The sequence below is a fragment of the Strongylocentrotus purpuratus genome, unplaced genomic scaffold (genome assembly GCF_000002235.5).
Source record: "Strongylocentrotus purpuratus isolate Spur 01 unplaced genomic scaffold, Spur_5.0 spur5_scaffold_21, whole genome shotgun sequence".
Classification (NCBI taxonomy): Eukaryota; Metazoa; Echinodermata; class Echinoidea; order Camarodonta; family Strongylocentrotidae; genus Strongylocentrotus; species Strongylocentrotus purpuratus.
This window is the reverse complement of record NW_022145607.1, coordinates 22489809-22516866: the sequence shown is the minus strand read 5'-3', so window position 1 is coordinate 22516866 and position 27058 is coordinate 22489809. Positions and strand designations below refer to the sequence as shown.

General features: G+C 37.5%; 1 protein-coding gene across 1 annotated transcript in view; it reads left to right on the top strand.

Annotated features, from left to right (window-relative positions):
* The window catches only part of LOC100889435 (protein eva-1 homolog C), a 35662-nt gene that overhangs the window by 6222 nt on the left and 2382 nt on the right, over positions 1-27058 (top strand). Inside the window, exon 4 of the mRNA XM_030994239.1 lies at positions 11029-11192. Coding sequence (XP_030850099.1) covers positions 11029-11192 — 164 coding nt within the window. The remainder of the gene's footprint in view (positions 1-11028; positions 11193-27058) is intronic.

Sequence of the window (27058 nt, the reverse complement as noted above, 5' to 3'; positions counted from 1 at the left end):
ATCACAACAAATGATTACCCATGATAATTATTCTTAGAGGTCTCCAATTTATTTTCGAGGATAGAATAGATTGATGAAGGATTTACTCACTTTCGAAGGTTTTTAAAATGTTTAAATAGTTGCAGTATTTTAAAGGTCTAATAAGGTGTATTATTTGTAAGGAGGGACTTATAAGTTGTGCAAATGTTTTGTAGTAGTATTATAAAGTAATGTTTAAAACAATATCAACTAGTCCTTTCTCATTTCCAGTATGTTTATTTTATTAGACACATTTAAATAGAGGCCTATGCCTTGTATTATTAATAAGATGATTTTACATACATGTATTTATAGCAGTATACATGTAGCTATATTGATAAATATATTTGAGGCCTATTGTCTTTGATTTACATAACCAAGTGTAGAATGTAGACCTGTTTTTTTTTAAATCAGTTACTGTAGAGCTTCTTCTGAGAATAGGAAAAGTTCTTGTTTCTACCTTGATCAAAAATATTTGAAAAACTTCCTCCACGGTTTGGATGCATTGGCACAAAGGGACCATAGCCATAGGAAAGCGGCTTATTGATTTATAGTCCGTCCAGTGGTATGGGATGTATGGGGGTGTTTGGTTGAAGTCTTCAGGGGTCATGTCCGAGGTCACGATGAGGTCACAGTGGGGTCGGGCAAGGTCAAAGCTGAACTGGTTCCATTACCTAGATCTGTAACCAAAGAAACCCTCAGAGGCCGGCCAGTGTAACCCCACGGATTATTGCCGAGAAATAACTTGAATTTTCTGTTGGGAATAGCCAGCATACTTTGTACCGTTTCCTCTTTTTTCCTGTTCAGTGTTTTTTCTGCTGTTTTCCTCTTATGATAATCTCATAGCTCAGATGAAAGCTAGGAATGTAGGGCTACTTGTTGATCTTGATGTCAAAATGAACATGACATAAATTGCTGCGATTAATCATTACACTTTCTGGATATGGCCTGTGTGTAATGTAATGTAAACCTCTCTCCTATAATAAAGAATTGAGAGGAACATTATAGGTCAGGTGTAGATGGGTTGGGGGGGGGGGGGGTGTAGATGACACCATTTTAAACCTATTTGTTTTGCTTTACAGAGAAGAGAAGGGAAGGGAATGAAATGGAATTGAATTAACTTGAACAGCAGCTCTTAATTAAGATATATTGGCCATTTGAATTTGCCATTGAAACTTATTCCATAAATGGGTCTAGGAAATACCAGTGAATCGTTAGGGGATAATATCAAAATTTATGGTCCATTTGTCATTGGACACCTTTTTTTCTTGTTAACGCTGTGGTTTTGTACTTTATTCCTGGTGTAGCCTGTAAATCACAAGTACTTGATGGCCTGGGTGCATGTCCAGAGGTCTTCAAGGGAAATGCTGAAGTGAATAATTGCACAAAAATATGATATATTACATATATATATATATATTCTTGGGGGCAGCGGAGGGGGAGGGGAAGAGGGGGGGGGGGGGGTTGAGTTGAGTGGATGCCTTGTGTGATTAAGTTTTAAAAATTACTCAACTTATTATTGCTATGATTGAAGCACTATGAATGATAGGAAATACTAGATAAATGTCTAAATAAATTGTCTGACTTGTCGATGTAAAGAGTTAATAATGAATAATGTCTTGAGAGAGGGGAGAGATAGGGAACAAGTGGTAGGACCAGTGATGAAAAGAGAGGGAGAGAGAGAAAGAAAGAAATAAGGGGAGAGAGGGAGAGAATGAGAGAGAGAGAGAGAGAGAGACATGAACAGAGACAGAGGCAACGATAACAGACAGAAAGACAGACAAACAGGCAGACATCGAGACAGATGAAATGAAAAGAGACAATCGCACAAACAGAATGAAAGTCATGAGATAGAGAGGGAGGGAAAGAGAAAAACTTTGTAAATAATTACCAAACTGAGATGCAGCCAAAACAAAGTTTCAAGCCCTCCCGAGCATGAAAAGGAAAATTTCAAGAAAAAAGGTCACCAAAGGCATGAAAAAAAACCAGAAGGAAAACTGAAACTTGGAAGGCATGTGTGGAATAACTAAGGTGGTTGGGTTATTTTGGCCTGAGTTCGTAAGAGGAAGGGGCAACTCAAGTCACATCCAATAAGAGTGTCGCTTGAAGGAAGATCGCAACGTAATCCTGAAATCGATTGAAGGCTGGATCGATACTGCTAGAGAAGGAGCTAGCTTAGAAAAACAACAGCGCCTGATTTCATTACTCCAACAATTTAGTTCCCCTAAATTTGATTGGAGACTTGAAATAACCAAAAATCAATCTCTGCTGAGTCTTGATGCCCCAGCGGCGCCCAAGGCCAGTGACTTTAGAATTTCAAAGCTCAAAAAATAATTATTTGCTAAATATCTCCTCCCTCAAGCGTACATATTTGTATCATACCTGCTGCTGCTGCTGCTGCTGCTGCTGCTGCTGCTGCTACTACTTCTACTACTACTACTGCTACTACTGCTACTACTTACTACTACTACTGCTACTACTTCCTACTACTACTACTTAATACTACTACTACTACTACTACTACTACTACTACTACTACTACTACTACTACTACTACTACTACTACTACTACTTCTTCTACTACTACCACTACTTAGGCTGCCACTGATGCTGCTGCTACTGCTACATTGGTGAAATACCATTACTACTATTACTACTACTACTACTACTACATATCACACATTTTTGACATAGGTGTTTAAATGTGCTTTACAATTATATTATTGATATTTGGGATATATTTTAAAGGTTTTGGGAGATTGCTGGTAAGAGAAAGTTCTTTGTAGTTTATTGATTTGAAAGGTACACTCTTTGCCATGCATCCGTTTCCAATCCAATCCAAAAGGTCTTTTGTATGTATACAACCTTTTCCGTGCAGTTAACTAAATTCAATGAATTGAGCTTATAAATTGAGAGAGTAGTTAAGTCTTTGTGAAGTCTCCTAACAAGGTCGTTAGAAATTCCAATTCTCCGCCTGTTGTGCAATTAGCTCTTTTCATCGGATGTAACAATCATCATTGGACAATAGATGAGGACATTAATGTTTGTACATTCTATTGGAGGTGGGCAGTTATTCAATTTTACATTTGGGGGCTCTTTGTCAGTGACCTTCTTTATTGAATAGTACTACTCTTCCCCTTTATACATCAATAGGGACTATTCTGTTGTGGAATGTTAAATGGTTTGGGAAATTCTATCAAATAACATTGATTGAAAGTAAAGATGTATTGAAGACTTATTTGTTACCACAATGGAATGGGGAGAAAAGAAACACCTGCTTTCTGGCTCTCTGTGATAGTACAGGTGTTGAGTGATGCTTTTTTCAAAGCAATATAAGTTTCTTTGGTAATAGAAACTAATAGGGGCATTTACACTGTCATCCAAACAGCCAAAAAATGCCAAACCGGAGCCTGACCGCGATGTTACCAAGGGCAACTACGCATTACCGGCAGAAATGCCAATTCCAAAACATTCCAAATCGAAGTGTGATCTTTTGGCGTGTTTTGGCGTGTTTTGGCGTGTTTGGCAAGTATAAACGCTTGCAGTTGTAACATCGCGATGTTAGGTGACGTAACTTCAGGAGCGGAGCTAGATGTCGTCCTTAAAGAAAATGATAGAACGATACATACAAAGAATAACATAAGAGAAGGTGAAAGAAGGAAGAAAAAAATAATAACATAAGGAATAACATAAGGAAAGACAGAAAGAGAAAGTGATAGAATGATAAAAACAAAGAATAACAAAAGGAAACACAGAAAGAGGGAGTGATAGAATGATAAAAAACAAAGAATAACATAAGAAAGGTGATAGAAGGAAGAAACAAAGAATAACATAAGGAAACACAGAAAGAGGGAGTGATAGAATGATAAAAAACAAAGAATAACATAAGAGAAGGTGATAGAAGGAAGAAACAAAGAATAACATAAGGAAACACAGAAAGAGGGAGTGATAGAATGATAAAAAACAAAGAATAACATAAGAGAATGTGATACAAAAGGAAGAAACAAAGAATAACATAAGGAAAGACGGAAAGAGAAAGTGATAGAATGATTAAAAAAACAAAAAATAACATAAGAGAAGGTGATAAAAGGAATAAATAAAGAATAACATAAGGAAACACAGAAAGAGAAAGTGGTAGAAGGAAGTGATAAAGAATAACATAAGAGAAGGTGATAGAAGGAAAAACAAAGAATAACAAGGAAAGATAGAAAGAGGAAAGTGTTTGCATTGGAGTGCCGCGCATTATGCGCTTTACCAACTGAAACACGCCAAAACATCACTGAGCTTTTCAGTCGGTGATGTTTCCGCACAAGTGTAAACGGGTGCGCGAAACATCGCGACTTTTCAAAATGAGGTATTTGACAGTATAAATGCGCCTAATGTTTAGTTTTTAAATATATCTCTTTTTAGTAGCCTCTAGAGCTAGGTTCTGAATGTGTGTCTTTCTTCAAAGAACCTGAGAGTATTATTGCTTTGACGCAACAAAGGAATCTTATACTAGGGTTTACGATTTAACTTTCCACAAGTCCAGCAAATCGTCTTTTTTGTGTGTGATTTTGTCGTTGTTTGTGTAATTTGGGTTAAGAAGTTTCCTTCTTTCAAGTGCACTTTCTTTTTTCTACTATAGAATTCATGATATTGTCAGGTTTGAAGTAAGTTTTGATCCACAAATTGGGCATTGCAGATAGTTTAATATTACCAGACTTTTTACAATGGGTGGGTATTGCCAGGACTTTGTATCAGGCTGCTAGCTAACTGATTTGTCAAATTCATGTAGTTATAGATGACAAGAAAATCACTCCTTTCTAAATTTATGGAATATTTCTAAAATATAACTAAAAAGTAAGCAAGTGGACATGGGCTTTTCTGTCTGTAGGGTAGGTAGATCTCTCATATCTCTCCCCAAAAGATTTGCTTGGAGCTATTAGCTCATGAAAACATAGCGCTGGCTGGTCTCAGTGGTATATAGGCAAGCGTCGGGTATATTCAAGAAAGTATTGATTCCAAGGCACCTCTGAGAGTTCGACGGTGGTATCGCCTTGGGATGTAGGGATAGGTAGGAGCGGTGGTGGGTAGAGAGACAGCGTGATAGCAGTGACAGGGATTCAGCAAAAACCCACAGTATATAGCCCCCATTCACATCCCAAATGGTTTTGTTTTCATGAAGATAACTAGCTAGAATAGAGAGAGGGTATTATTTTTGGTATTGCCATGAGATGTAGCCTGATAAAAGTGGCAAGGGGTAGAGAGACAGCAAGCAAGCAGTGACAGGGATTGCAAAAACCATAGCAAAAACCCACAGTAGCCCCCATTCACATCCCAAAGAGTTCTGTTTTCGAGAAGATAACTAGCTAGGACAGATCGAGAGAGAGAGGATATTATTTTGGTATTGCCGTGGGACGAAGGGATGAAAGTAGCGATGAGCAGAGATGGGCAGAACCCATAGTGGCCCCTGTTCACACCTGAAAGAGTCTTAAGAGCAGTGGTCTCTTAATCCAGCGACCCAGGTTCGAAACCGAGTCGATGCGCTAGTGCCCTTTGGTAAGGCATTAATCCTCAGGAATTACCAGGTCCCTCGGAGAGGACCTAAAGCCGTCAGCCTTATGGTTGCTTACTAACACGCATTTGTGCTTTCTTAGCAGTCAGGTAAAATAACCACCACTATCTACCTCAACGATGGGGGATGTAAAAGTAATGTTGAGTGTAGTCTGGCAAAACCCGCAGTAGTCCAATTCACATCCAAAATGATTCCACTGTTTGAGAAGATGTATAGATTGAGGATGAGAGAATGGACGGTGGTATTGCCTTGGGATGCAGGGACGGAAGTGACGGTGAGCAGAGACGGGCAAAACCCAGGGTACCCCCATTTACACTGGAGGGAGTCTTGTCTCTGAGAAGATGAGAAGCCAAAAGAAAATGGAGCCCAAAATGACAACTAATTTGTTGTTAGCAAATCTCCTATAAGTTCAAAATCATACACATGTAACTTATTGTGGACTGTATGTATTATCTACTGGGACTATATACGTTGACACCTCACTGTTTGCCTACAGGATTAAATTTCCTTCTGCTTTGTAGTTCAAGGCAAAACAAAATTTAAAAATGAATTCAGAAACTCAGAAACGATGTGTCCCACAAACTACTCCCGAGTTATGAAAATTTCTGTCATATTTTGCTGGTATTTCTTGAAAATGTGTTGTTTGCACCACTTATCTGCTGTAAAGTTTAATTTGTGTGAAAGTAGCTGAATTTTGAATGCACAGAGAAAGGCTCTCGTTACATGCATACCTACAGCTACGATTCCGGTGCCCCAAAACTCTGGAGAACAAATAAAAGTTTTGCCACTCTCCTGTCAATCGTGCTACTATTAATTTTTTTTCTCCAGAAATTTCTTTGATATTGTATAGGTAATGGAAGATTTCAACACTCTCAAGATATCAAATACAAATTAAATTGAGGAATATGTCAGGTGCCATACTTTTTAGAGAGAGGATGCATTTCTCTATTCAATTTTGGAATTCCCAAACTACAATTCTTTCTTCTCATGCAATTTTGCTTATCGATCTGTATGAAATATGTTACACTTATTTAGAATGATAACACTACCTGCCTACACTTCACGGTGAGTATTTTGAGCCAGTTTAGCCCACATGAAAAACACTCTCTCTTGCAAGTGCTCAGTAATTGGCTTAGTATTAGGTATAATAGAATTCAAGTCTGCAGTCGAACTTAAACGTGCCTGTCGGAAAGTACAAAAGGGATGCTATCCTGCTAGGATACAATTACATGTAAGAGAGACTTTAGGGGATACATCCATGCAGTAGTCATGTAATAAATAGATTATTAAATACAGAGGTAGATCCAGGATGTGTTGAAATGGGAGGGGGGGGGGGAGGGGGGGGGGGAGGGGGCAGGATTCTGAAAATTATTGATGAGCAAGCAAATTATGGGGGTGTGATTTTAGGGGATACCTTTTTACTCCAAAAGTTTTTCATAATTTGAGGTGCCTTTTGTGGGGTAAAGGGGAAGGGGACATATTATATGGGTTAGTTTATGTACTTACAATATGCCATTTGGATTTCAAGGGAGTGGGGGAGGGGTTTGCAGGCTGGTAGGGCCCCCGTAATGCACCTGTGATCAAAAATAGTATTGGAAGTGGTTATTGTGTATGCAAACAGCCAAGGTTAAGGTTTACTGTAAGTGCTTTTCATAATCCTATTTCCCTACATGGCCCTATCTTTCTCTGTCCATATTTCTTCTCCATTTCGTTCTCCTATCTTGTCATACATGCATGTATAGTCATCCATGTAATTCATTTTTCTTTCTTTCTTTCTTGTTTTCCTTTCTATCCAGTTTTGACTTGCCTGGTCTATTCTGGAGTGATATGTAATTGTTTAAGTGACCCAAACATGTGGATGAATGTGTGCAGTGCTTTGCAACTGCAAGGAAAAGCGCTCTATCAAATATATTTCGGATTGCATTAGATTTTTGTTTATAACGTATGTTTTTTCATTGTTTTATTTCTGCTATCAACTAATTGATTAATTAATTGTAGCCCTATTTGAGATGAAGTTTTAGTATTATCTAAATAATATATTAATTCCTTTTGCCAGAGCAGCATAATATTGTTAACCTCCCCCTTCTTGTTAGTTCAATAAATTTAGTATCTTAGAGAGTGTGATTTTTATGAATTATTCTTAATAATCAATCAAAGTAAAATCTTCCATTATGTCTCATGGTAAAAAAACAGAAGCACCTATGGCAACTGATTTTTTTTTCAACTTCGAATACTCTACATTTCAGATTCCAAGTTTATGGCATCTCATTGGCTACTTTCAGTGTATAAGAATAAGTATATCAATACAAAATGAAACATGCACTTCTCCAGAAAGACTGATTCTAGTAAGAGAAATTAGAGAGATAGAGATAGAGAAAGAGATATCATAGAGAGTGAGTTAGAGTTAGAAAGCTTGAGTGAGAGATAGAGAGGACAGGGAGATGGAGGGGGAGAGGAGCAGATATGAGGAAGGGGCAGGGGAGAAGAGGATGGAAGACAAAACAAACCAAAGTTAGTCAGAGATACAGGAAGACAAAAACAAACCAAAGTTAGTCAGAGATACAGGAAGACAAAAACAAACCAAAGTTAGTCAGAGATACAGGAAGACAAAAACAAACCAAAGTTAGTCAGAGATACAGGAAGACAAAAACAAACCAAAGTTAGTCAGAGATACAGGAAGACAAAACAAACCAAAGTTACTCAGAGATACAGGAAGACAAAAACAAACCAAAGTTAGTCAGAGATACAGGAAGACAAAAACAAACCAAAGTTAGTCAGAGATACAGGAAGACAAAAACAAACCAAAGTTAGTCAGAGATACAGAAAGACAAAAACCAATTGAAGTTAGTCAGAGATACAGGAAGACATGAAGAGAGAGCGAGGGGGAGCGAAGGGGTGGGATGATGGGAGGAGCAGACAATAAGTTGTCTTGTTTAACCTTCCACTGTAGCAATTCCATTACAGCTAACCATAATCACCATCAGTCATTTTTGATGAGGAAAATAATCAAATTATGCATATGAACAAGCAATCTAGCAAACAAAGTAATATTTGACACAGGGGAAAACACATTTTCTGAACTTGTCAGAATTGATTTGTCAGTGCAAGGTTAAAGTTATTTATTCCTCAGAAAGACGGAATGTGAAAAATTCCTCATCAATAGACAAGGCAAATTGGCAACTTCTGTATTTGAGTAATGAACTTGGCTTCGGCAGTGATTGCTTATGGCAGTAATGATGCTTGTCGATGCAGGTCATTACTCTCGTCACAGAGTGTGTTCTTAAAGGTAATCATTAAGTTATATAAATGGAAATTTCAATTTTAGATTTCTTTAAATTTGTTCTCTTATGTATCAAATTGGTTTCTTTGGAGAGGTAATTGTGATCAAAATAACCAAAAATGAAGATATTGAAATGTGGGAATATTACAATGACATAAATTCTATGGGCAATATGTCCAGTAGGGCATTTAAAATTGCCTGTGAGATGATATTTTGAAAAAGTGGCTGCGATTAATATTGTCATGTCTTGACTGTATTCACATTTGAATATGTACATTTTTTGTATGATAGTGCCAACATCCATAGCCCTGTTTCATAAAAAGCTTATCAATAATAACTGCCCCAGATCTATGACATATCTGCTCATATGATAGCCAAGCAAATGTAAAGATTTCAGTAGCTTATAAGAATGATTGTATCTTGTTATTGATCATAGGTTTTATGAAACAGCAGGGCCCTGGCTTCTCATCTGTCTTTGCTCATATCTCATTTGTTTCATATATTTTGAATCAAATCTGTTTGGCAAATTATATTCTACTATCAATGGTAATCATTATCATTCAGGGTTGATTTGACTGATTCCTAAGAATTTCATTTTTGTCACGAACAAAATGTCAGACACCCTTTAACTCCAAACATGATAACATTTCAAGGTATCTCGGTGGATTACGAATGTTGATGAAGCATGATTGGTTTATTCCCCACGCTCAATCCCATAGGATGGGACTATGAATACAAAATCTGGAATCGCATAAATACAGCGATGTTTGAATGTTCTTTCTAAATGCTCATGAGAAATTTAGCTTTTGCCTATGGCCAAAGGGCAAGCTAATGTAATTTTTGCAACGATACTGAAGAAAATGTGACTTGCATCAACACATGTTAGGCAAAATGTATGCGAAGCGTATAAGGGAAGTCATTTCATTTTGATAATATTTAGGCAAATTTGGAAAAGCAACCGCTTTTTGAATTACAGGCGTAAATTTAACAGAGACACTAAAATTCTGTTTGAACTCGAAATCTAGACTTGATTAGAATAGGATTGTTTAGGCAAGAGGAAGTTGAAGCAAAGATGCATTCTTCTTGAAAACAAAACCAACGGCTACCTAAATTATTAGACAAAGATAAAAGTTAGTGCATATCCTTGAATTTAATACATAGTTTTAGAACACCTCTACCAAAAGTATTTTTTCTTTTTTCTTTTTTTTTCTTCACATTGTTTTACATCTTCCTTTTCAAACAAACTGTATCATAGTTGAAGAACAAAAATCAATATTCAACTAACCAAGGCAGGTTTCAAGCTCGTTAAAATATTTTCTGAAATTCCAGCTTTGGACTTGGCGTTTGCATGGATTGGACGCTCATTATATCATTCCTGACCTAATGATAATGGTCTGTTTGTCTGTCTGTTACAACCATTGACCATGAGCTTGGCTGAAGGGGCTATACCTCTCTCTCTTGTGGACAGTAGTCCTAGACCATATTAGGCTTGGCATTGCGAAGCTGGAAAGGGGATCATCAATGTCTGTTGTATTGATTGTGATGGTATCTCCCTCCCCCTTCCCCCTCTTCAATTCTCTATCTCTCTTTCTCTCCACTCTGCCCCTTCTTCTCTTACTCAATCATCCATTTATCTAGTTCTCCATTCACCCTCTGTCTTTCATGTCCCTAGCACTGTGCCTCTCCCTGTTTGTCTTAATTTCTCCATCTCTCTCTCTCTCTCTCTCTCTCTCTCTCTCTCCATCTTTCCATCTCTCTCTCTCCATCTTTCCCTCTCTCCCTTCCCCTATATCCCTGCCCCTTTCATCCTTCCTCTTCCCCTCTCATCCTTCCTCTTCCCCTCTCATCCTTTCTCTTCCCCCTGTCCCTCCCTCTTCCTCCCTCCCTCTTCCTCCCTCCCTTCCTCCCTCCCTTCCTCCCTCCCTTCCTCCCTCCCTTCCTCCCTCCCTTCCTCCCTCCCTTCCTCCCTCCCTTCCTCCCTCCCTTCCTCCCTTAAGCCTCTCTCCCTCCTTTTTTTTTGATGGAGTGGTACAAATACACATTTTTCTCTGTGTATTAATGTTTAAAGTTCTTCATACATATGGTACATTATGTGGCATGTTATAGAGAATGTCTTCATATTATTACCCTTTTCACATTCACTTCATGGATGCTCTCTGATGCTTTCTTCCAGAATGCCAAACAGATGATGCCTTAGCACAGATGATGCAGCGTTGCCATGGGAGACGGCACTGTGCTGTCAAGGCTGGTAGCAAGATCTTTGGCGATCCCTGTCCAGAAGACACACATAAATACCTCATTGTGCTTTACTCATGTGGTAAGTCTCATTTGATGGTGGTGATAATGATGGTGGTGGTGGTGGTGGTGGTGGGGGTGGTGGTGGTGGTGGTGGTGGTGGTGGTGGTGGTGGTGGTGGTGGTGGTGGTGGTGGTGGTGGCGGTGGTGGCGGCGGCGGCGGCGGCGGCGGCGGCGGCGGCGGCGGCGGCGGCGGCGGCGGCGGCGGCGGTGGTGGTGGTGGTTGGGGGGTGGGGGTGGTGGTGGTAGTGGTGGTAGTGGTGATGATGATGATGAAAACAGGAAATATATTTTATAATGCTGGAGAAGATTAATTTCTGAGTTTATGTCTCATTACGGAACTTCTAAGATAGCAAACCCATGGAAGCAAGAAGGACACCTTCGGCTTCGATCGTGTGTCCAAACGAATCGCCTCTGTAGTCGAGGATCAATGCCTTACAAATGCGCATCAACATGTAGTACATCAACATTATACTGAGCCGAGGTCCCAGGACCTCCCGGTGCCATCCTCTGAGCCCTATATTGCCTAATGATGATAATCATGGGCTAGCCTTGTAGGAATGCTGATGACTTACATGATGATGTTGTTGATGATCTAGCTATCAAAGGCAGGGTTGTGATGGATATTGTGATGTGATCATGATGATGATTGATCGTAAAAATGTGATTTCGGTAATCATGTAGGCGTAATTGCATTATCCTTTTGAAGGGCTTTTGTTAAGTTATTGAGCACTCTACTTGGGTTATTTATTTATAATTCATATCCATAATTCAATCATAATGTCAAGCCACCAAAACACTGGTCATTAGCAAAGTTATGATATCGATTAGGGGTAGGGTGAGAACTATTAGAGCTCTGAATTTCTAGCAAAATATAAATCAGTCAAATAATGATGTGTGACAATACCTGTTGATCCAAAATCATGGTTTTGACTTTCAGAGAAAGAACTTTTCTCATACCCTCTCATCTAATAGGCTTTGTTCTGTGTAAATATTTCATCGGAGATCAAGAAAAATGCCCATGTTCCTTTTCTGTTCTGGATAATTGAGCACCGAGAGCCACAACCATGCAATTAGCTACCGAGGGTCATGGGGTTAATATCTCTCTCCATCGCTCATCTGGACGTTTATTCGCTATCGAGAGTAGCGCTTCTTATCCATTTTGATTGAGGATTCCACCTGTGACTACCTTTTTTGGATCATCTTGAGGTGCCAAGGGCGTAGCCAGGGGGTGATAGGGGCATTTAGCTTCCTCTGAAACCCCCTTATAGAGGGGAAAAGGGATGATTGGGAGAAAATAGGATATAGCCAAGGAGTCGTAAGAGCATTTCAGCCCCCTCCCAAATGCCCCTATATGTATAACTACAATAAGAAGGGTACTAGAGGCAAGGGAAAGGATAAAAAAAAAATGGGTATATACCCCCTCCTTCCTCCCCCTTCCCAGTTCTAAGACTTTTTGATACCATGGATAAGAGAAATTATTTGTTGTATGGAGTAAAAATCCATTCCAAATTGGTAAATCACAAGAAACTGCAAAGTGAAGAGGTAAAGAGCAGAACAAGAATGACCCCTTCAATTAATTTTGAAAATAAAACTGTCAATTTGTAATTGCATTCCCTAAATCTGAATATAATTGAAAGTGTCACAACCTGAGTAATACCTATGCTTTGGAAATGGAAACTATCCACTTTGTTTCAAAATCAAAGAATATAGCTTTGTCAACTTAGAGTAAATAACAGCCTGAAAAGAAGAAGTTAATAGTAGATGACAGGGGGAAGGTCGGTGTGGAGCATGAATAAAAGGAAATAGAGAAGAGAATTTGAAAGGGGCACAACCATTTTGTAACTGTTTGCCCCCTATCTTGAACCTTAGATGAATTGTACTCCAGAATAAATAGGGCAATGCCAAAGATATTTCTTGATACAAGAACTTTCGGTGGGGGGTCAAATACAGACGTATGTTACTTAGAGGTTGTAAATTCGAATTGTCCAAAGGGTGGCCGGTGTAACTTTTTGGTATAAATTTTTGACCTTAGGCCCATTTACACATCCCAAACACGATTTAAAAAAAATTTGCAGTGTAAAAGCAGCTTTAGATTACATTTTCTGCAGAATATATAGAATCCTGAAGAATTTCTCCTTTTTTTCCCCCAAGAAATAACTTTCGATGGGGGTAGTGGGGTCAAATACAGATGTAGGTTAGGAAAGGGTGGCCAACACAACTTCTTGGTCTGAATTTGACCTTGCAAATGCCTGAAGCCCTCTTTAAAGTTTATCGCTACTAAAGAAGAGGGGTTAGGTGGAGGGTGTGGGAAGGATCTGTAGAATATCATCAGCCAAGTTCGGCTTTATAAACAATCTTTTACTTTCCCACCATGATGTAGATGATGAGGATTTAGATTTAAATTTGTATGGAGTTATGAAGGTCAAAGTGTTAGTAACTGCTTATGCATCATACATCAACCTCCTTGCCCCCCCCCCCCCCCTCCCCACACCCATTATTCCCCTTTTTAGTTCTCCCCTTTCTATCTCTCTCTCTCTCTCTCTCTCTCTCTTGTTCTCTCTGTTTCTCTAGTTTTTGTAAAACTTTTTTTTTCTTCCTCCTTTTTTTCTTTCTCTCTCTCTATCTTTCTTTTTACTCTCCATCTTTCTTTCTACTCTCCATCTTTCTTTCTACCCTCCTTTCTTTCTCTCTTTCTACCCTCCTTTCTTTCTCTCTTTTTTCCCATTTCACAATGTCTTCCCCTATCTGTCTCTATTTATTTTCTTCTCCCCATCTCCTTTTCTTTGCCCCTTTCTTCTCTCTTTTACTGTCTATTAACACCTCTCACTTTCGGAATGACCCTACTGACACCTGATGCAATCAAAAACTTCAAAACCCCGTTTCTGAGAAGTTTTGACTTTGGCTGCCAGTGGAAAAATGTGAGTCATGCAAAACAATGTTGAAAAGAAGTTCTTTGAAACTGCTCAATCTAGTGTGGTAATTGTAACATGGGAACTAACATTGTTGTTATTGATACTTGTGTACTCATTGTAATTCTTGGAAGGAAATTGCATTTCTTGAAAAGAAGGAGATTTCGTCAATGCTGCATGCAAAATAATGAATGGAAACATGCTTTCAGTTTATGAACAAACAAACTTAAAATTGAACATAATATTGAAATATCCTGTGTGTGCTGCATGTATGGCATTTTATTCCCAACATTAACACGAATGATATAACCAGCTGTTGCAGGTCTTGTGTAGTAACCATGGAAACACAGATTGTTAACCCAGTCACTTACAACCTGTAAAATAAATTGAAGGTATCAGAACGGATCAGCCCGTCGATCCTGCCTTCAATTTGCATTCAAGATGGGGGTTCCTTCTCATCAAAGTGCGGCCCGTACTTGGGTAATAGTACGATGCCCCTCAATGGAATCTTGTATTAAACCAGGAAGGAGTTTCTCTTAATAGGATCTAAGTAGGGCATGGTGGGTGTTTAAAGGTCAATGATTGAAATGTGTCACATATAGGAGGGTGAATAAAGGGGAAGATGCGTTACCCCTAAAATAGAGAAGTGGATGAGGAGTGGTAGGGTACAGGGTAGTCTGGCATCCAGGAAAATGGAGTTTATCCGTCTTGATGAAGATGAGGTTGAGTGAGTATGTAAAAAGTAGCAAATCTCTTCCTTTTTTTCTTTCTTTCTGTCTCTCCTGTGCTTGTTTGAGAGAAACATTGGTTTAATGATATATTGGTGTTAAAATGGAGTTTCCGCTCTCCATGAAGTTCAGTGTACCTGAGGCTGGAGCAGTAAGATTTTTCCCTTTCGTGTCTGTCTCTTCTGTACTTCTTTGAGAGAAACATTGGTGGGATGGTATAATATTCTACATCACATAGGCTTGCCATAATTCTGCTCAACGTATTTTCATTGAGAGTGGGGAAAATCACTTCTGCCTTGAACAAGGCTAGATGAGAGAGGATGGAGCTACACATGAATGAACCATGGCAGAATAAACAAATATGAAAATGTTCCGATGGAAATTATAATTGTACCATTTAGAAGATTCACAAATGACTTACATGTGTGATTTGTTGTAGAAAACAAGGTTTTCATATTTATTATACATACATTCCTTTTAAGAGATGAAGAGAAGAGATGATAAAAATGATCTGAGTAAGCCCAGTTTTATCAGAGCATTTAAAGAGGATTTTTGTGTGGTTTTGTCGCTGCCATTATTTATGGTTATCCATGGCCCACATGAATAATAGTTTCATAGTTGCTTTCTCCATGCTTTCAGTCACTATTTCGTCTAATGGTTGGAAGTCACATTTGAAGAACCAAAGTCAAGCACCCATCATCTCCTCCCTCTCCTCTCTCTCCTCTCTCTTCTCCACTGATTTACCGCTGTCATGGAAAGGAAGCAATTCTCTCTGAAATTTGACATCAAGTTGATGAGAAGGTCAGAGAGTAATTTCATCCTCTCCAAACACCTCCTCCCCAAACAGGACATCCCACACAGACAAACATTCCATCCGCGAATTGCTTGAACTACCAACATTTTTTTTCTGGAGAAGTGAGTTGAATACCATTTTTATTCTTCATGAGGGTTTTCGGTCAATGTTATTCTGAAGCAGGCTTTGTGAGATTTTGCCTAAAGTTGCTGTGGACTTCAATGATTTTTCCGGGAATGTGAGTGACATTGTGATGTCATGTTACGTGTAGGGAATAATGGCCTGCATATCTGTGCATTTCATTGCACATAATGATCATAAGTCTGTCTGTCTGATGGCTGTTTTCGCCTGTAAATGAGTTTCTACTCATCTTCCATGTGTAATATCTTTGGAATATTCCTATCTATTTTAAACAATATCTAAAACTGACTGCAAGGATAAGGCTTTTTGTTTTAAAGGGATCCAGTAACTTTGTCTTAGATACTTTAGAAATAATCCTTGATTTAGCTCATGCAATGATAATTATAAACCTTTAGATCAGTCAGGAACTCCATGACTTTTACAAGCTGATCGCCTGTTTGATTATCAAGATATTAATGATAGGAATTACAAATTTTGAAAACCGTTCGCTGAACGGTTTTCATAACACTACAGTCTAATGGGGAAAACGAGTATGGTAAAACCGGTCACTCAAAGATTTTTACTTTTTTGAGGCACTTCTTGATCATTTTGAAGCGCGATTTTTTTAGGGCTTCAATATTACACCATATCACAGACATTGGTAACATGTGGGGCCGTGTATCTCAGATTTAACATTGTTTAACATGTTAACATGTTAACATTAAAGCAAGGCTACTTTTTTTTTTGGGGGGGGGGGCAGTGATGTTCATTTTCTGGATCCACCCCCCCCCCCCCATTGATTCTCTTGCATATGATCATTATAATTTATATCTCATTATTGAGTTATATCTGTTGTGTTATATTTCATACTTTTTCAAATCAATTTAAAAAAATATCTGGATAAAGCAGGGCTTCACACAGATTTGGGTTGAAAACTAAGGGGATGTGAACTTGGGACTCAGATTGTGGATGCTCATGTGTCCATGGTAATTACTACACACTAAGAAAAAATGGTGCAACTATGCACCTTTAGGGGTTCAAACCGATGCAACAATAGCAGCACCTTTAGGGGTTAAATCCTGCACCCTTTTTAAAGGTGCAATCTTGCACACTTTAAAAGGGTGCCAGATTGAACCTTTTAGGGGACATGGGTACCCTTTATGGTTCAATCCTGCACCTTTAGGGGTTCAAACCGATGCAACAATAGCAGCACATTTAGGGGTTAAATCCTGCACCCTTTAAAAGGGTGCCAGATTGAACCTTTTAGGGGACATGGGTACCCTTAATGGTTCAATCCTGCTCCTTTAGGGGTGCAAACCGATACAATAGCAGCACCTTAAGGGGTTCAACCCTGCACCCTTTAAAAGGTGCAATCCTGCACCCATCATCGAGGAATACTCGTGACATTTGCTCTTACACAAATACATATTAAACATGCATGATGTTTCTTGGTTAGTAATCATATAATCAATATATATATTGCTAAAACGTGAATATAATTGTAACATGATCAGACAAAATAATCTATTGGTTAATGATTGCCGAAGGAAAATACAAATCACAAAATTGATGTGCATTGTCATAATTTGCTTAACAAATCATATGATAAATGTATTTTTAAGTGAACACGTGGACAGTAATCATGAATATGCATGCAATATGCAAACTTTTATTTTGCACCCTTTTTTAGTCGTTAGGGTTCATTTTTGTTGGAAGGGTGCAAAATCTTATATTGCACCCTTTTTTTAACCCCTTTTCCTTCAATAGGGTTCATTTTTATGTAAAGGGTGCAAACTCTTATTTTGCACCCTTTTTTGCACCCTTTTTTCTTAGAGTGTAGTGTAGAGATTTAAGATGTATTGAAACATACATATCTTCACACCAGCATGGCTGAATTGTGACCATGTTTGACAGATGATAAAATGACAATATAAACAAATAGGATTACAATGAATATGAAAATGTATATCTATATAGAATAAAGAAATACAAATATGAACACAACTTGAGCAAATTTAATCCAATTTCAATTGTGAATACATTTCTGTAATTCTATTTGATTGAGTAAAAATTATGATTTATGGAGGTTACACATAATACAAAAATGATTTATAGTGGGATCTAAGAAACAGGTTGAACCCTGTATTTATCATATTCAATCTCATGCTCTTCTTTGAAAGAAAAATAATTTTTCATGGAGTGTAAAATCAGAGAAAAATTGTACAAATGGACTTTTTGACATTGAATTTTTATGGGGTATGTTACAAAGAAATATCACTAATGGACTTTTTGCCACTTGCAGATGCCATTATTGTGGAAAGAAAGAAAGAAAAAACGAAAATTTCAGTTATGGTGCCATTATCAACTCCTGGTGGGCCAATGACTGTCAAGTGTTATATTTATTTATTAGTCAAGCTGAGGTGGCATTGTGGGGTGGAATTACTCCAATTGAAATTGACAGATTCTACCTGAAGTGCATCCTGGGAGATTTATTGACAATGCCATTAGGAGATATGATATTAGTTATGTTCGCACGGTGCTTGGGTAGTTCAAACTTAACTTTAAGGTTTGGACTCCTCAACATTTTTAAACAATGACCCTCTAACAGCGATGAGATGGGAACAATGGGTGTTGGTACTAGTTTGGAACTATAACTAAGCCGGGCCAGGCCATTAACTTGAAGTTCAGCTTGTGGTTTTAAACTTTTAGATATCACTACCGTAACTTAAAGATAAAGACCAGTATTGGAAATGCCCCAATTTCAAAAAATGAAATGGAAGCTTTTATTACCAATCATGTGAAAGAATATGTTTTGAATATTACATGATGATAAAAAAATTGACGGGAATCCGCCTACTAATTGATATATTTGGTAAATTAGTGTATCTCTTGCCTGTTGAGAGATATGAAATGCATGTGTCACGCACGTGTCACGCACGTGTGTGTAGTCCCATATACATCTTTCTGTGTACAGTGCTTCTAACTTTATGAAGACTTGGCCAAATTTCTTATCATTTTGATGATTCCAGAACCTTGCAGTACGTCTATGCTAGATGATCAACCTTTTCTGATCGATTTCATGTTTCTTTCACATTGCAATAGCATGACCATAACTGGTCTTTAGCTTTAAAGTTTAAAGTTATGACGGTGCAATGCATATATAACTATTGTAACTACCAGTTTGCAAAACTACTTTAAGTCATTTGTGTGCTCACGGCACATAACTCAGAATTTTAGAATTACGACCCCCCTCCCCCTACAGGTAGTTATCACATTAACATTAGATTAGCAATGGTTTAAAGCTTGAGTAATTTCAAAGTTACAAAACCATGAGTGCGTTTGCTTTGTGCTTCAGGTTCAAGTTTAAGTTAAAGTTTAAAACCACAGGTAAAAAAAAACTTTTAAGTGTATTGATTCTCATGTGAACATGGCTTCTTAGATATAATGACCTTGGTAATGGGACTGGTTAGGATCACACGGAGGAACAGCTGGAATAGAGAGATGTATGGATAGTATGAGGAGTCTGTATCAGAGCTCTTGTGGTGGTAGAGAGGATTCCTTGGAAATGAAAGGTTCTCCTGACAGGTCATTCGAGTGCACATCCCCTGAATGTAAATTGCAGAAATGAGGTATATATCTTTAGGAAGGGGTGATGGGGGAGATTCACCTCACCACCTTCTCTATTTAAAAGAAGATGCGCCTAGCCAGGAGAAAAAGAGGGGGGATAAGGGCAGGGACAGAGAGGATGGGGTACCGACAGACAGAGAGAAGGAAGGAGAGAGGAAGAAAGGGAGGGAAGGAGGGGGTAGTTATAATTAGGGAGAGAAAGAAAGAGAGAGAGAGAGAGAGATGGAAAGAAAGGGAGAGAAGGAGGGGAATGAGCTGATGATAAATACAGGTATGTCAAATTCATCGAGCAAAAAGGTTTTTGTACCACATCACAACATTTCTCCAGAGATCAGATTTTTTTTTTTTTTACAGAGGGATAGAAATCATAACAGATTATGATAGCATTTCTATGCTTCATGAAAAGACCATGATTGTAGCAATAATTTAAGACAACACCTCCTTGCTGCAAAATATAGACCATTGTTCTTTAATTCCTTCTATCTCCAGACAAAATCTCATTAAATATACATGTCTGTATCTTCAGCTGATAAGACGATTTCATTTTCAAAACAGATTAATTGTCATTGTTATGCTTTTCTAGACCTTATGATTGTCTGGAAAACATGTTTTTGTATGTAATTGTTATCATCAAGATTTGACTTTACCGGTCAAAAGTCCAATTCACTTGAAACATGACTTAAGTCTAAATTATGTTCAGTGTGAAAATTGGTGGTAAATATTGATATGATATGATCATCAAATATTTGCTCAACACACTACTTATCCCCTTGTGTAAACCAGGAAGAGTAGCCAAAAAATGTGTTTATCACAGTTTTACCAGAACCGGATGGGAAATAGATGTTTGAAAATTTTCAGCTCTTTTTCAAAGATTTATTCTGTCCACAATCTGCACATATTCCCCAAAGGCACTTCTCATTCCTAAGTGTGTATAGTCAAGGGGGTTTTGATGTTTTTCTGACGCAAATTGTCTGTGTGAAGTGTTTTGGATATGCTGCAAGTCGCACAAAGACGCACTTCTCCTATGGAAAGATTTCCATGAGAGATTATCCAAAGCAGACAGATCAATCCATGCGATTGTTCAAACTCTAGTATCCCTTAAAAATAGCCACACACTTTTCAATGGATTTTACCCCCAAACGCTCCAAAGCTACTCTTTTTAGAAGGTTTCATTCACATTCCGGCTTTAGAAAAGTGTGATTTAATCCGGCATTTCGACACCTCGCAACTGAGTAATGAAATATGGAGGATTTGCCCTCGATGCTTTCTTTTGTAGACCCGTATTGTTCCGATGTGAATTTTCAAAATCTTGTTACACCCAGAATGCATTAGAACTAAATGCTTCTATTATACAACGCCTAATCGCCCAACACTCTTTCACAAGTTTCCATGGATGTTTTTGTAAGGAAAGAAATCTCACATTTCTCTCTGTATTCAAGGAGATGCTAAGTGATTTTGTGGTTTTTCAAAATGTAAAGCTGAGGGAATGCACTATAATAACAAAAATAGAACCACAGACAACATAGTTTTTGAGATCATGCCATGAACAAAAACAATGCCTTGTCATAGAGCTGCTAGTTCCTTATAGCCATGTAGCTTTATGCTGTTTTCTGGTTAAGGTACTACTTAATTTTAGAAAGTACCTGTCAAAATCAGGCCAAAAGATGAGGGAAAAACATGGTTTATGGTTGTAATATAAGTGCTGTGAAAGTATACCTATTTACTTTTGATGATGTATAAGATTTAAGAGTTGTTTGTACCACAGTTTGGAATAGAAATTTAAAATCTTTATTTAAAAAATTTAATCCTTCCTTACCAAATCTTGATAATATCTCTCAACTTCTGATTCTTAAAAATTGTAGAATGTTTTGTTCTTCTAATACCAAAACCTGAAAAAATAAATTTAATGTGAACCCTTTCATGATCATGTCAGAATGTTAAACTATACATTGAAAAGAGAAACAAACCTTATCAGCAAGTTTTGTTGTGTTTTTGTAATGTAAGATTCAAAGAAAACATGAATTGATCAAATTGTTCTCCTTTTCTTTTTCTTCTTCTTCTTCTTCTTCTTCTTCTTCAAAGAAACAGATTTATATAATATGGGAAATTCTCTTTAAAATTAAGTGCTATTTTGTTCTCCAAGCATAAAAGAGGAAGGCTGAATTCTACACACAATACAGTCCAAGGTTCACTGCCCCTAGTAAAGTCATCCACCTCCGCATTTCTGAGAAGAGTTGGCTACAACTACAAGTTTGGAGACCGTTCAACAAAACACTCTCTGTTTAGATCCTGCTTCTGATAAGATTTATTGAATTTAATGAATGGAAATTGAAAAGAATGCTATGTTTGTAAACTTTTAATGGGGTGTTAATTGGAACTATTTAAGCTGTCAGAAATGATTACAATCTTTGATTAATCGTGGGATTGAAAATGTGACCTTTTGGAAAATTATGGCTTTGGAGTGGTATGGTTATTATGAGCAGTGATAAAGGGAAACAAAGTTTGCTGAAACTGGTTATATTTTTATTCAAATATTCTGTTAGATCGAGAGGGAACAGAACAATATTATCAAGATTAGTATCAGCCCTAATCACCAACATCTTTTCTTTAAAATTTAAAAGAGTCCCTGTCTGTTGTTTGCCATATTGTATAAAAGCAATCTTGCATTAAATTTAAATCCAGCATCTTATTTAATGAAACTGTACAAAACATATTACATGTTGCCAATTATATGATAGAAGAGCAAGGATCTCAGGAAATGGATTTGATACTAACTTATTCTTTTGGATTGGATTCATAGCTGTATAGTACAAATTTGCTATGTTATAACAAAAAGGGTTAAAATTTACATATAAGCAGCATTTACACTGTAAGCTAAAAACGTAAGTTTTTCTCACATTCCTGTGTTTTGTGTAAAGTTCCTAGGCAACCATTTGTAAACATGACAAAAAACCCAAATGGTCTTTTTGAAACACCGGCAGTAATTCTCTGATTTTTGCCGTGTAAATGTTCTCAAAATATTGGTGAATGATTCTGGTGTTCGACCACGCGAGTGTCCACGCTTCCATATGATTGCATGCAGAGCAGCGACAAGTCGCGTATGCACACTGCTCACCCCCCCCCCCCCCCCCCCCCCCCCCAAATAATTTTTTTTTTTTTTTTTTAAGAACAGAATGAGCAAACACTGGCTGTTTTAATGGGAGTTCCCAGTAGTGTAAAAATGGCAGTCCATGTGGTTTAGGGGCGGTGTAAATGGACCTATATTTCAAATTTTCAATATTTGATGGGATTCTAGATGGAGCTAGCTTAGACAACCTTGGACCCATTGTCCAAAGCGTCTGGATGTAGAATAGAAGGGGACTGAACCTGGGACTAGGTGGATATATAGGATGGATAGGGGGAGAGAGAGAGGGGAAGGGATCGAGAGCTATGCAAAGCTTGGGAATGGAATGATAATAAAACGGTTGGCAAAAACAAACAGAAAGTTGAGGAATGCTGTGATTTTAGCAGCTAGCTTGTTGAATGAGAAGAGGAAATTTATAAGAGCAGATAAACATAGCCTTGAGATGGACAAATACAGGAAACACTGCCCACTGGTAGGATTGTGACTTTCTGAACAAAGAAAAGGGGTTTTAGTCAAGCCATTTTCTTTGTGTCTTCCTTCATTTGGCGCTAGTTCAGAAGTGTATCCAGACTTTGACCCGTAACTCTGGCGTGGAGTTACCCTACTAAAACATAACAAGTTTTAAATCATGACCATAATACTTGAACAATTGATGAAGATTTAGTTGATGTTTTGGCATGTTCTAGTAGGGTATCTCCACGCCGGAGTTACGTGTCAAAGTCTGGATACTTCTGAACTAGCGTCATTCTTTACAATTTCTCCTTTTAATCTATCATTTTCTCTAGCTATTAGACCAAGAAACTACATGTTGATCCTCCTGATGGACAGACATTGCTATGTTTTTCACAATGACATGTAACTGTTGCTACTTGCCTTTGCTCAATTTACTGCTCCTATTATTTCTATAACTGCTCCTAACTTCTTTGATGGTAGGCAAGTATTGAATGCTTCAGCAACACTCTGTAGTATGTAGGACTAGATAGTGTGATATCAGATCATGTTCTTGAAACCATAATCATTCATGTTGAGAGCAAAATGGGATTATGTATTAAATTTTAGGAAGCAATAATGTCATGCAAAGTTGCAAGTTTGTTCATCTACCCTTTATAGATTTTCAGTTATTGGGGAAATAATTGGCTTGAAAAAAGGGAAAAGTATCTCAAGGACTTTTGAAATAAAAGTACACAAACTTCCATTTTACACTCTAGTTCAAATTAATGAATTTTTCATTCAATTGAAATTACATTTTTTAATCTGTCATGCTTTCTAATTTTTTGTTCTTTAACTGTATTCGTCATCAATTTATATGAAACATAGAAATGACTGGACCCGTAATTGAAATAAGCAACAAATCGTATACCAGCAGAAGTACACTGAACCATGGTATCCTTGGATAGTGATGAAAAGCAATTATCATCATTTTATCCAAGAATTAAATGGCATCTGTCAGACAGGGGGCTAGCGCCAGTGCCTCTTTTGTATTCTCTCTGGCCACATATTAATATCACAAATTTATTGGGGCTGTGTTTGGCTGCACGTGACTTGCGTTTAGATGTGGGAAGGTATCGTGTGAAAAGCGAGATGAAAACGTTGATTGCCTTTTATGGGCATGAAAGCTAGCTTTTTTTGTAATTAAACCTGCATCACATATTGACAGTTAATCCAATATCAGTGACATATTGAACATATTTATTATTTATTTGATAACTGCAAAGCGTCATACTAATTGAACTGAGTGCTACAGCGATGCAACAAACGTGTGACTCACACCTTTTAATGTGTGAGTGAGATTTATGACATTGGCACATCTATTTAGGTTATTAATGTCAAATATTACATATTGGAAGTCGTTCATCTGTCATGGTTTGAGTTATCAGTACATCAAATTGTCATGTTTATTGTATCTTTGTACATATCAGTGACAAAATTATGTACCTGTTGAAGTAAATTATACCCAATAAATCTGGAAAGCGGTGGCAGGCTATCCAGATTGAATACAAAACAATGCCCTATATCCAAATGGAAAGGTGAGGGTAGAAATATTGTCCAATCAAGTTTAAATTGAGGCCTAATATGTTTCATTCCATGGAAATTGTAGATAAAGCAAAGCTCTGGAATTAGGTTTCGTAATTTGATAGTAAAAATGTGGTGACAGAGGCTCTAACTTCATGACTAAGGTATTATAGGGATTCTTTTGAACTATGCATTTGTCACAAGTTAATATATTTCTATAAATGAACAATCGATAATTGTCATGCATTGTGAGGTCTTTTGTTGCCGATTGGGAAGATGTGAAAGCTGGCTTTGAGTACTAAAACTCAGTATTAACCATTGAAATTCAAAATTTCTGTTAAGCTACTATAAACAATTTCTGTGAAATACAAGTTAGTGAGTGCATCAGTGCAATGTCTTGTCTTGCATACGGTATATAAAAATACACAGAGCATGGTGGTCTCAACATGATTTTTGTTGTTGCAGTTTGTTTGCTTTTGATGAATTTGTGCCCTTATTCCCCAAAGAGTCCCAATCTAAAAGAAACTACTAGGAAAAATTGTTAGTGAGTAACTTTGTACTCTACAGTCAGTCGGCAAGCCCGCAAAAAGTCGCCTCTTTCATAGAACTCTCTGCGGCGTTGACCTCAATTTGACCCCGTACTGGCGATTTGAACGTGTGTTTAGAAATCCTTATAACTCGGTCAAAATGTATCCATTTGTTGAGATTTAAGCATTTTTATAAAGAGTAAGGATGAAACTGCCATAATATTATTTTTGTTTAATTTTAAAAATTAAATAAATGGACGAAAACTACTGGTAAATTTACCGAAGAAATACATTTCATTTGTGTGTAGGGAAAATCCATTTTTTCCTTCAATTAATCTCTGAGCCTGCGGATTTGAACATTATTCCCGTGAAAAATATATTAATCTAGCTAAAAATATTCACTTTTATGAAGATTCTTGTTTAATCGGGTCAAGAGCACGCTTTTCCCCCACCTTGTCCACCTTCAAATTAGTTTAGATTAGATCGTGGAACCGCGAATGAAATCCGATCTTCTGATTGGTCTATCTCCGCTTACTCACTGACGTTATTTTCATCGGCAACGATTCGGTTTCGATTTCCTCTAAAATATCGCTTTTGAGAGAGTTTTTAACGAATTACTTTCTTGATTTGTATCTTAAGACAAATTTTCTTTTATTTCATCGTAAATTCAAAGTTTAAATCTCAGTAGGTATTTTCTTATAAGCAGAAGTACCGATTGTCTAGTCCCATATAACCACTTTCATGGTAGGCAGCTCGTGTGTACCAACGAAGTCTAGCTCTAGCTCCGAGCTCTGTTCTATAGGGTCACGTTGACGTATGGCACATCTCATTGCCGCCGTTTATTTCATGGCAAAGTAATTACGGTTCCACACACAAATAAAAGGATAAACTATTCATGAAGGATTTAAGTTTTTAAGCATAATAAAGTAAGAAAGAGATGGGGGGGGGGGGGTCAGTTCATTTTATTTTTGTTATGAACTAGATCTATATCCCAGCTCAAATTATCCGACAAGCAAAAAACCCAATGCCCCCACACCCTATGATTACTAATGAAAAACGGGTCCTCCTGAAATACCCTCCCTAATTCACCACTATATATCTTTCGATTAAAATTTACTTTTGATTGATATATTTAATTTGTTTAATCAAATTTTCCTTCATTTGAGATTGCTTCTTAATGTTTTTTTGTTGTTGGAATCCTTCTCATTCTTATTTCAGTCTTCATGTATTTAATCTCACGCTCTCTCTCTGCACACCATGGTAGGATCCCGGGGGGGGGGGGGGGGGGTGGCGTACACCCCCTATTTTTGCCAAGCAATATTTCTTTGATGAAAAATGCAAAAGCTCCACACCTGCATCCCCCACCCCCTTTCTCAAAACTGTGGATCCAGCCCTACACACTGTACATCTTCTCGTACTATTCCAACCACTCCTCACTCTCTCTCTCTTTCTCTCCCTCACTCTCTTCGTTTATTCCATCTTCAATCATCTGTCAACCACTCTCCACTTAACTAGACTAAAAAACAAGGTGTTTGACAGCAACACTATATAAAAAGGAGAAAAAGAATAAATCTAACTCGTAAACATAAGTTTATGACATGAATATCAAATGGTATACATTGCGTACAACAAATAAGTGGCAGGTCCCTGAATATCACACACATTAGATTACGCAGACGTGGCTCTAACTTTATAAAACAAAGTCAGCGTACATGAAAATTCTCACTTCCATAAATGAACAACAAGAATGTTAAGTTCAGTTAAGTTAAGTTGGAATGCAGATAAAGCACACAAGTATACAAGTAAAATATGCACATACAATTTGTAAGAGACAAATGTATGACAAAAATATTAACAGATCGACCAAATGGCATAATAATTCTATCTCTCCCCCGACAAAATAAAAGATATCAGTCTATCATGATATGGTTCAAAATACATTTTCTTCAACAAAATAATGCTGATAGTATTCAATGAGTGTTAATCGCAGATCCAGACACATAATGGAATACAATGGCAGGAGTATTTCTTTGGCAAGTCTATTCCAGCAAGATAAGGATAGGA